Source organism: Lagopus leucura, unplaced genomic scaffold (genome assembly GCF_019238085.1).
Source record: "Lagopus leucura isolate 7727_CA_CO unplaced genomic scaffold, USGS_WTPT01 Super-Scaffold_797, whole genome shotgun sequence".
Lineage (NCBI taxonomy): Eukaryota > Metazoa > Chordata > Aves > Galliformes > Phasianidae > Lagopus > Lagopus leucura.
This window is the reverse complement of record NW_024962259.1, coordinates 1,249,691-1,260,873: the sequence shown is the minus strand read 5'-3', so window position 1 is coordinate 1,260,873 and position 11,183 is coordinate 1,249,691. Positions and strand designations below refer to the sequence as shown.

The window sequence follows — 11,183 nt, the reverse complement described above, 5'->3', positions numbered from 1 at the left end:
GGGAGGAAGGGAGGAAGGGAGGAAGGGAGGAAGGGAGGAAGGGAGGAGAGGCATTTGTGTTTGCGGCAGATTTAATATTTACCAGCAATGGAAAACAATCTGCTTTTCTCTTCTCTGAGTGCAGATTGTCAAGATCATTCATAGCCAAGACCCGATATCAGTTACTCCAAATGCTCATGTGAACAGGGCTATGAAGATCATCCCCCTCCTGTGACTGCCCCCAGCTCCAGGTCTGCACAAGGGCATCCCTGTTATACTCACATGGAGAGGAGGTTCTTCACCGAGCTCTTGAATTTTAGCAAGCGCACCCATGCCACGGCAGAGACCTGCTGCCTCCAGAGTGCCCAGCAGCTGACTGTCATCCTCTCAGTGTCTGAGAGCAGCAGGGAGCCTGACTCCATCTCCTCTGGGCTCCGTGCTCCTCCTTCTGCCCGCTCCCCAGAGACACACTTATCTGCAGAGAGTTTTCCACATGCTGTTATGTCTGAAACCAGCTTCTATACAGCGATGTTGGGGTGGTTGTAAAGCAGCTGCTGTCTTGGCTGAGGGCTGTGTGTTGGCAGCCACAATTGTACCTTCTTGGTCCACTGCAGCTTCTTCCAGTCTCAGGAAGACATCCTCCAGGGTTGTCATACTAACTCCATAATTGATGATTCCCAGGTGAGAGCAGGCGTCGAGGCCTCTGAACAGATCTGTGTGACAGAGGTATGGTCAGTGCCACCAAGGTGTCAAACACAAGCGTGACTACAGACCAGACTTTGGAGAGGTGAAGTCAAACAGAGTGGGGTATCTCCAGTCATAGGGAAAATAGCAAAGCAATAACTGCCAGCAAGCAGGGTGTTTGGAGGGAACCCCAAACTGCCACATTCACAGTTCAGTGAAAATTTCATAGAATGAATCACAGAATCAAAGAATGGGTTGGGTTGGGAGGGACCTTGAAGATCACCTAGTTCCAACCTCCTGCCACAGGCAGGTTTTTCTGTTTAGCATCAACATTTCAGGCAGCAGGGCTATGGGACTGCCAGACTGATGGCCACAACTGCTGCAGCAGGTATGGGGTAGTGGCCATTGCATGCAACGATTTAGTAGTCTTCATGAGATCCTTGCAGAAGTTCCTCATTTCTCTTTCCTCACGTATATTTCAGTTTCCCTTTTCTATGGACAATTCTGAATTATTTTCGTAACCATTACCTGGGAATTTATTCACGTTTTCTAATGGCAGTTTATATCTCAGCTCGTATTGACCGTGTCCCAAGAGCATGACACTGGGGATGTACTGCTTAACCAGAGATGTCACCTTCTCTACATTACAAGAATCACTGACATGGATCCTGTTCAATTGAAAGGAAAAAGCAAATGGTCAGTATTGAAAACTAAACAAACAGCAAATGAAATGGAAGCAAGGCTGTATTTGCTAGGATGCATCAAACTGTACTTCATTCTTTACTCTGGAGTAAATTACACCTTCAGCTAGTTCAACTGAATGTGAATTCAGCTCACTGTGCTGTTTTGAATTTCCTTTTTACAATCATCTTAGTGGATTCATGCCTATTCCCAGACCCTTGTCGGTACAGCTGAAGTGCATACCTTAAGTGATAGCCGATCCCCCACTTCTTTTTCAAGAACAAAGAGGAGCCAACACATTTTAGCCTCCCACGTGAGATAAAAGCCTTGCGGTCTACAGAGAAAAAAAAAGCACAAGAAGATTTTAATATGTAGAGCAGTGATTTCATCTTTTTTTCCCTACATCTGGACCTCCCACGGGCAGTTCAGTGGTATTTTGTATTTTTCTGAGGGTAGATCCCACGATCCGAATTTTCATCCCAGGTTGACTGGCCCAGAAAAGGACTTCCAGATGCAGGGATGCTCTGCAGGGATGCTGAGCCTCTGCTTACCCGCGAGGATGTCGGCCTCATCCATGAACTGGGTACTGAAGAGGATCACCCGGCCATCTCTGTGCTCCTTGAGGAGGCTCCACACCTGGTGTCGGGAAAGAGGATCCAGCCCCGCCGTCGGCTCATCCAGGAGCAGCACCTGCACACGGGATGAGATCAGACATTGATCCCCACTGAAGGAATGGTTGCACGGCTTGTGGGGTTGGTGTTCCCTGAGAGCCTCAGGTCCTGGAGACAAGAGCCAGGCCATCTGGAGTGCAGGAGCAACCGCTCTGGGCACTGCTCAGGGGACTCTGCTTTAAACTAGATGTGCAAAATTAAGGTAAAGAATTTACCATCTTTCTGGAATAACGTTGGCCACCTTAAAATTACTGAATATTCTGTATATTACAGAGCTGCTTTACCTGTGGGTTCCCAAGCATGGCTATCCCAATGGATAACTTCCTTTTTTGCCCACCACTCAATTTCTCAGCTTGAGTGTCTTGCACGCTACTGATATCCAGCAGTTCCAACATGTTTTGCACCTACAATAAACACAAGAAAGCCCATTCCCAGAAGCATCTGTCTGTCCTTTGTGAACCACAAAAGAGGTGTGGCTGGCACCAAATAAGTGATTTCTAAGGGTATGCTGGGTTGCTTTGGGTGAACCAAGGTTAGCTTGCTATGGGCGCACCAAGGCCCCAGGCTCGCATTACAGGGGAACTTGCTCTTACCTCTCGCTCTACCTCTTTGGATTTGATGCCCTTGATCTCTGCAAAGGTTTGCAAATTTTCTTTCACCGTTAGGACTTCGAACTGCGCATTGAACTGTGGGCAGACACCGACCATCTCTCTGATCTCTTCCCTGTCTCCTATCTCTGACAGCTTGTAGTCATAGATGGTTGCAGAGCCTGTTTATACAAATGCATGTGATGACAGGGAACAAGCTGGGCTTTGCAGCTTTGAAGCTCACTCATTTCAGCTTACCAGTCCCATCCTACCTTCAGAAGGCAAAGTCAGCCCGCTGAGCACATTTAACAGTGTTGTCTTTCCAGCCCCACTGTGGCCGAGCAAGGCAGTGATTTGACCCTCGTAAATATTTAAAGTCAAACCTAAAACACAAACAACACCAATCTGGGGCAAAAAAAAAGGAGGTTTTACTTCCCTCTGTTCATTGTCAAAGGCAAGGCAGGTCCAGAAATATAAGAACTAAGCAGCAGTAATTAGTCAGAAGTCCATTAAGGAAAATTGAGGAAATATTCTGCAAAACTAAAACTGAAGGCAGAAGAAGCCGCTCTGGAATTAGCTGAAAAGACATAAAAAAGCTTTCTTATTCTCTTTACTTTTTGGAGGAATGGAAAATCAGTGGGTATAAAGTGAATAAAGTAGTAACCAGTTGCATCAATATTTTGGACAATTTTTCAAGCAATGCAAGTATTGTTTTCTTTCTTTGATCATCTGAAATATATGCAGAGCTGTGAATCTTCTCCTTTAGCAGAAATTAATATCGCAGCTTTCATACCTCTCAAGGCTTCTGTCTTCTTGTCTTTCTTTTTGTATGTTTTTTTAATATTGTGGAGCCTAAAAAGGAAGGAAAGGCAGAGATTATTTCAGCGCTCTTGTAAGTGCATTTAGGTGTCCTTTCTTATTCGTATGGGTCTGAATTCAAAATGGCAGAAATGGCATGGGAAGTGTGAGTTTGAGTGCTCTGTGTACAGATGTGGACACTTCTACCTGGCACATGCTAACTGGCACCAAGCCTTGCAAAGACAAGGCCAGCCCCATTGCGACAGGTGGCCCCTCTGCAACAGGCTGCCCTCCAGGTTCTCCTTGTTGTCTGTAATGGCAATTTACCAAAGTCCATGGCAAAGTAAACAGCAGAGAGTTTACGGGGACCTGAATTATCTATTTATCACATCAACATTTTACTCTAATGTAAACAAAACCACGTGAAGATGGAAGCAGAGCTGATGGCAACACGGTGCCAGCAGGAGCGTTGATCCAAGCTACCGAACAGCACGATCCTCAGTTCCAACCTGATGGCTTCCTTCCCCCTGAACTCGAGGGGCACCGGCTCCACATCGTCTCCTGAGGGCTCCTCAAGGCTCCCAGCACCTCTGTGTCCTTCCCCAGGAAAGCCCCTCCTGCTCAGCATCCAATACGAGGGCTTCAGGCAGAAAAGTGGTGGGGCTGGGATGCCGTATTTCCCTGGCATGACAGCGTAAAAAATGGTGTGTCATTAATTGAAGGCACCATCAGAATGCCATCCTATGGTAAATACTTCTGAAAACTACCTGTCTGCCTCGAAATTGGTGCTCTGTCCCGTTGAAAGGTTGGGGAATTTTCATCAGTGTGCACAGGAGTTGGGTTAAGTAGCACGAGAAGGTGGCTTCAAGGCACTTTCCAATTAATTTCATCATTTATATAATAATTTAATATAGTGCCCATCATAAAATAACCCTATTTTTCTCATGAACAGTTCAGTGACAGTGTAAGTAAAAATAGAAGGGAAAACAAAATACTAAATACTTCATTGCCTTTGATCTGGGAATTACCAGAACATCTCAGGGATAGAAAAGTCCCTCAGAGGTGTAATATTTTCTTTTTCAGTCCAAAATCTATTTTGGTTGATGCAGGCAAGGTAGAAGCCCATCGTTTCTGTGAGGAGCTATCACACAAAATCCATATAATTCAAAAGTAAAAGGGAGGAAAGTACAGGTATAAGCATAAGCCACACTTACCCTGCAGAACTTTGTCGAAGTAGACAGCTAACAGCATGTACAAGACCGAGTCAAAGGTCAGCATAATGTAGGTTGAAAGTAAAAAGTATGATTCCTCCATGATGTTAGAAAAAGAGAAACCTATTCCATATCTTTCCAAACTGAAAATCTGAAACAAAGGGCAAAGTAGAAGGATTTCCATGCTGAAAAATTATGCGAGTGACATCGAGTCATGGATGCTGTTAACTTTTTTAATCCCCAAACCTCCTATTCCATTGACCCACTGACTGTTGAGATGATGCCCCATACCTTCGCAATGCCAACATTGAATGCAAAAGGACAAAAGAGGCTGAGAAACCACTTCAAAGGTTCTGGAAGGTTTTCTATCAGCACTGAGAGGCTCAGACAGCCGAAGAGGAAGGTGATGAGGAACCCCAGGGAGCCCACAAGTTTTGATGTTCTCAGGAGGGAGCAGAGCATGAAGACCAGGTGGACCTGTAAGAACAGAAATGTCCTTCAAGCTCTGGAGGAGATAAGTATCCTTAACTAGCAGTAATGCCTCTTGCCAGGCAAATAGGTCTCTGGTGAGCTGGGGCTGTGTAATAAAATATGACAGAAGTCCTTTCTCAGTGGGTAGACCTGAGTTTCAATCGGGTCTGTTACAGCCAGCCTACAACTCAAACTACTCACTGAGGCAGGGAACCCACTCAGCTTTTTCACTTCGTGTGGCCAAACACAAATACAACCCTGACCACAGTGCTCATGCCTCTGGAGCAATGTTTATGCTCATCAAAACATCAGTAAAGCATGCAGTGAGAAAACCTCTCTCAAATCCGACTTACACATGCAAGGCCATACAGGAAAAACAGCAGTAGGATGGCAGAGAAGCTGCTGGTGTAGAAACTCTCCTGCACCACCAGGGCAGTCAGCAGGCAGGACAGGACCAGCACATAGATGGCATACAGCAGGCTCCAGGAGAGCCTGGAGGTGGAGAGCTAGTGTTATCTGGCTGTGTAATGTTGTTGCAAAGTCGTTTAGATGGCAGAACTGTTTTTAATTAAAGCATCACCTATTTCCCAGAGCGAACCCAACCATATCTTATGCAGAGCAGAGAGCATGGCCCACTTTAGGAAGTTCCCAAAGAGGAATGGCCATGTTCAGCCCTTCTGGTTTGTCCTTAGAGTAGTCAGAAACCCATTTAATTTAACATACTATGAAAGTGCCCAGTAGTTAAAAAAGAACTCACCAAAATGCCATATCGTGTAGCCCCATCAACTTCATCAGTACTTTGAGCTGCTTCTTTTCTCTTACGACATTCACAGATAAGAAATACATGAATGAAGAGAAGCACATCACAATAGTAATCATGAAATAAATGTACTCTAATGTAATTGAGGAGATGACACTCCGGGACTTCGCACGCACACCAGCAATTGTTCTCATTTCTTCCCAAACAGAATGATTTGCCACCACCTAAAGGAATTCAAGGTCAAAATATTAACATTCAGTTTATTTTCTACAGTGAGTTGTGGCCGTACAACGAATCTTCTGATTCATCTGACATAGAATGCCTTTTTAATATTACTTGTTAATGCAGCCTTATAGACATCAGGGGGTCATGCAGTAAAGTCTAATGCGAAGGGCTCGGTTGGACTCCCTCCATCATCTATCAAAGCCAACACACCCAGCAGCTGTTTGTGCTACCCAAGAATTGCCTTTTCCACGACACCTGGGAAATACACTAAACCAAGCAGTGGCGTTGCGTTTGGTTCCCAGCCTTCAGGAATAAATGCAATTTTGAAGAGAAACGAAAGTCAGCACAGCGCTTCAAAATGAAATCGAAACCCAGCTTCTTCTGCAGGAAACTGCTGATCCTATCCAAGTCCCTGCTGTCACTGCCAGTAATACTCAGGCAGCATTTACTTTTTCTGGAGAGGTTTTCTGACAAGCTCATCCCTTGTTATTGTCACAGAAAAATTTGTCCTTCCAAGATAGAAAGATACGTATCTTCTAAAAGGAGATGTACTGAGGTTCATAACTATTATTTACCTCTATAATAGCTGCATCAATGCTGGACTGCAGGGACAGGAAACCTTGGTACCAGTACCTGGGGCTCTCACAGTAGTGCTCTGAGTAATTGTAACAGGTATCTGCAGGGATGGAGAAAAAGGGCATCACTCATACACACACAACTGATTTAACAGAAGAGGAAAACAAGATTAAGATCCTTTGCAGGAACCAATAGCTTAAAAAAAAAAAAAAAAAAAAAAAAAAGCATTTTAGTAAGAGCATCAAACAGCATCAGAAAACAGCTGGGTACCTATGTATTCAAGGTTTTCATTTGGAAAAACCACGTTCTCAGCAGAAAACCGGAGGTGATAGGAGAAGTAGTTTTTAAATACAACTCCTATAATCTCTTTATTCAAAATCCAGGCTTCCTCCAAGGCTCTCTCGGTGTCCAGTGCCTCCAGTTTTATCCCTAGGGTTTAAAAGACGAAATATTGCAATGAGTTTCTGTTGCAATGCAAAACACAAGCTGTGGGTGTAGATCTTGCTTTGGTGAGGTTGCACCTGCCCTCTCAAGTTCTCATTACTGGACAGGGCGCATCTGTGGCCCCCCTAAATACTTCACACTGAGAAGTGTACCTGGAAATAAGTGAATGGATGTGACTCAGTGGTATTATTCACTACACTGTGAACATCAGGCCAGGTAGAGTTGTAAGGTACAAAATTATAGAATAATAGAATCCTAAAGGTTGGAAAAGACCTCTAAGATCCCGCAGCCCAATCTCAACCCGTCTCAACTTAAACACAAACATGTGTATGAAAGGTTGAATAACACCAAAGACAAGCATTTGAAAGATAAATCATACCTGTCATCACAGACTTTGCAGCCACTGTGTTCATTATGTGCCTGGTGGCTGCAGTGGCGGGTGTGAAAGCAATGGTGACTCCGGTGGCATTGTAGGCAGGATCATCCAGCTGCCCCAGGTGGCTGTGCGGCACCTCGGGGTAGGGGATGTACATCATGAAGTTGCTCACTATGAACGTCAGTGGCAGGAAGAGCAGGGACAGCATCCACTCCTGGGTGAGGGGAGTAGAAAAGGGGATTTAATGCTAGAGCAGTAGAGGAGCATCTCTGTTGGATCAGGGTAAACAAGGCACTGAGTTGCATTGGTTTCTTGGTCAGTGACTGACTAACGAGGTCGTTGTGTTGTGCAAATCTCCTCAGAAATTTGCTCTGCTTGGAGAACCCATCTGTGCTCTTCCATGTCATCCAGAAGACAAATATACCGGATGAAAAGGTAAATGTGTTCATTCCCAGTCAGTCCCAATTGGCTTGGGTGGCCCAAATATCCAAGAGACGACGACAACATGATCAGCCAAAATCCCCAAAATCTAGATACATGTAATATTAACGTGCTGTAGGTTCACACCAAGTGTTGGAGCAACTCTTGGCCGTGGTACAAACTGAGCATTTGAAATGGACTTTAACACTACAGAAAAAGGTGGAGGTATAGAGGAAGGCAGAGATTAAACCATCTTCAGGGGCCACTTCACGGTTTGTTTTTTTTTTAACCTACCTGAAAACTCTGCATTTTCATCCTCCATTTGATAAGCACATTTTTCCACAAGAGAATTTTAGTTTGCTGGAACACACTCAGATTTCTCTGACGTCTCCTCATCTTTCTACCTAGAAAAATAGAATAAATTAATTGCTTTCAGATACAACAATGCTAAAACATCAGTGACTGTTTTTATTTGCACAGCATTTGCTTGTCTGCCAGAAACACTCTTTCCTTTCCCTGAGAAGGAGCCGAAGCCATTTGGTCCTTGACTCTGTCCTGCACCAGAAGCCATTGTTGTCATCAGTGCGTTCCTCATCCTTGCAGCTCAGCACTATGACACCAATTGTAATCCAGATTTCTTCCATGCTTTAGCATGGTAAGGCTGGGAGGAGTTAACTCGGTAATACAAAAGGGAAATCAGACTGCATGACCTAATTGGTTTGGGTGGCCTGAATATCCAAGAAGTGACAAAAATATAGTGGAGTAAAATCAACAGATTCTAGTCGCATGTGATTTTAGCGTGCTTTAGGCTTCACACCAAGTGTTGAGAAATTCTTGGCCACGGTACAAGCTGAGCTCAGGCAGAAAACAGAATCAACTGAAGGCAACTGGGAGCTACGAGAGAACAAATTCTTGGAAGCGCTTTCAGAGAGCTGCGCTGTCGGAGCTCCTCATGGGGAGCAGCAGAGAAAAAGCAACCATGAGTGTGCAGTGGTGGGTTACTCCATAAGATCTCGCAACATCCTCAAATCTGTGGTCAAAGCAAAACAGTGATTGTTTCCCAGATGACAACCAACACTTGCATGGAGCCTTAAAGAAGCAAGGCGTAGCGTGCGTTGTCAGAGGAGCGCTGCAGAACAGATGTGTCCGTGTTAACCATCAGGAAAATAGTCATGGGTAACTGAAGTGAGTGAAAGGAGAAAGCACCCAAATGTGAAAGAGAAACCAAACTCCCACAGCCAAACTGCTCTGCTGCTCAAGTACACTTCCAGACCATGGTTTCTTGGTCTTCTGTATGCAAATTCTCAGGTGCAGCTTCAAGAGCACATAGAAAACAAACCCTTCCAAAGCTCCTAATACACTCTGGGGAATGATGCCTCACAATGCTGACAGTCAAGGCGCAGCTTATCTTCTTCAAATATTTATATTCATGTTACCCCCTCTCTTATTATCCTCCACTTCACCCACATGGATGTTTGATATCAGCCAACTTCAGGGATGTGAGTGCCCAGCCCAAGGATTGACCGCGCTCTGCTGGGGTGACACAATGGCACCAAACACTCAAACAGCTGCAACAAACTGTATTACCTCTGTGGGACACTTTGGGAGAGTAGGGACAGGAATCTGCTATTTGACCATCACGCTCTGAATGGATTCTTGCACCACAGAATCCCTCACAAAGCATATAAAATATGAATTTAGCTTGTTATGATGATCTCTAGGCTTCCTTGAGATGGTGAAGCCAACCTACACTTGGACAAGCTGGCACACAGCCAGAGTTCCAGCTTCACACCCAGGAGATTGCAGTGGGATGAAGAGCTGGCCACTGGGTCCCAATGCAGATGTCCCAAGTGTCCCCTCCCTGCCACCCCCAGCTCTGCCTGGTCCCAGTCAATCTCAGTGGTAATTTCTAGGAGTGAAAGACAATTTTCTTTTTTTTAGTTCCATCTTTAGCTTGCTTTGCTCCTATGTGTGTTGGATGCCCTAAAATACTAAACGTAGCTGAATCGTACCATGTTCTCCTAGAAAAAGGAACTGCCAGAAATACACCTCTGCTGCAAACAGAGCTCCTTTTGCTCTATATCAGAGGTTAAAATGCCTCTGTTATGCTTACAATGCTAATAAATTTAATCCCAACCTTAACTGAGCCTGTTCCAAGGCACCCATTGACCCATCTTCCTGCATCCGTGTTCACCCAACATTATTTATGCTTAATTACTGAGTGCTTTCATCTCTCTGAAATACTGTTTTTCTCTTGTTTTAAGAAGAATGCTTGAGCCTTACCTTAATGGGAGGGTTTGACAGGGATCCAAAGCTCACTCTGTGCAATGCACCTCTGGATGTGGGGCTGCCGGGGAGATTCTGGCCAGTGGTTGCAGCGCTGCTCAGAGCCCTTCTCTTCACACAACCACTCCTTCACATGGACATTGCTGCCAAAAGGCATTCCTCACGCCATCCCTCACTTCCCCCTCTTCCTCTTTGGCAGAGCTTCAGATTTATTTACGTTATAAAAAGCAAACAGAGCGTATTGTTGTGGAGTTGTCCAGGCAGATTTCATTGAAGGAAAAAAAAAAAAAAAAAAAAAGAAAAAGGAAAAAATGTTACTCGGGAAATTCTTGAGTCTCAGCCAAGAGAGGAAAATTCAGCCCAACAATAAGCAATACACATACCCTTTATCTGGCAAATCCTTACGCTTCTCAGCACAGAGAATTCAACTGAGCTACTCCAGCACACTGCTGCAGGAGGGAAGGTCGCCCGTTTCCTGACATCGGTTTTCTTTGCAAACTCAACGCACCGAGTCCCGGTGTAAGAGCAGCAGCGAAGTGCTGCCACCTGGATGGGAACAGCCCTTTGCATTACAAAGCTTCTTGCAAACGTTTAAATCAAGTGGGACTGACAGCGGGCACGCTTTGCTGTTGTCCTGCCTGGGGCTGAGCTGCGGAACTCGTCTGCCCCGCGGCGGCGGTGGGATGCAGGAGCTGGGATGGGACAGGGGCAGGGATGCTCCCTCTGCTTTAGCGTTTAAAAGACATTCACACGTTTTACAGCCGGACTCAGATATGCTTCGAGGTGCTGTAAAGGAGGACGCAGAGTATGCCACTACATCGCCTTGCAAAGAGTGGGGAAATGAAGAGAAGCGGGTCTCAACTCTCAAGCAAGGATGTCCTTACACAACTCCTGAGGTAGATGGAGATCCATATGGAAAGCAGCTCTTGGGAGTGGTGTGGAGTGGCCCAACTGGGAAGTTGTCCCACCAGGAGCAGCCCATGGCTAAGTGCAGTCATTTACATACTGTGTAAC

The 11,183-nt window shown here is 45.3% G+C and overlaps 1 protein-coding gene across 2 annotated transcripts in view; it reads right to left on the bottom strand.

The window, feature by feature from the left end:
• The window catches only part of LOC122176633 (ATP-binding cassette sub-family A member 10-like), a 20,845-nt gene extending 10,169 nt beyond the window's left edge, over positions 1–10,676 (bottom strand). The window contains exons 1-20 of one of the 2 annotated variants that reach the window (XM_042865313.1): positions 10,553–10,676; positions 10,167–10,370; positions 8,178–8,287; positions 7,467–7,677; positions 6,914–7,072; positions 6,643–6,743; positions 5,840–6,066; positions 5,436–5,574; positions 4,903–5,088; positions 4,615–4,762; positions 3,910–4,081; positions 3,396–3,454; positions 2,875–2,985; positions 2,609–2,784; positions 2,300–2,419; positions 1,896–2,034; positions 1,588–1,678; positions 1,192–1,331; positions 576–692; positions 262–454 (exon numbers count right to left, since the gene is read on the bottom strand). In XM_042865313.1, the coding sequence (XP_042721247.1) occupies positions 262–454; positions 576–692; positions 1,192–1,331; positions 1,588–1,678; positions 1,896–2,034; positions 2,300–2,419; positions 2,609–2,784; positions 2,875–2,985; positions 3,396–3,454; positions 3,910–4,081; positions 4,615–4,762; positions 4,903–5,088; positions 5,436–5,574; positions 5,840–6,066; positions 6,643–6,743; positions 6,914–7,072; positions 7,467–7,677; positions 8,178–8,279 (2,591 nt within the window). In that variant the 5' untranslated portion in view covers positions 8,280–8,287; positions 10,167–10,370; positions 10,553–10,676. Of the gene's footprint in view, positions 1–261; positions 455–575; positions 693–1,191; positions 1,332–1,587; positions 1,679–1,895; positions 2,035–2,299; positions 2,420–2,608; positions 2,785–2,874; positions 2,986–3,395; positions 3,455–3,909; positions 4,082–4,614; positions 4,763–4,902; positions 5,089–5,435; positions 5,575–5,839; positions 6,067–6,642; positions 6,744–6,913; positions 7,073–7,466; positions 7,678–8,177; positions 8,288–10,166; positions 10,371–10,552 lie in introns of those variants that run through there. The other variant, XM_042865314.1, reaches the window with a different exon arrangement.
• Between the last annotated feature and the right edge of the window lie 507 nt (positions 10,677–11,183).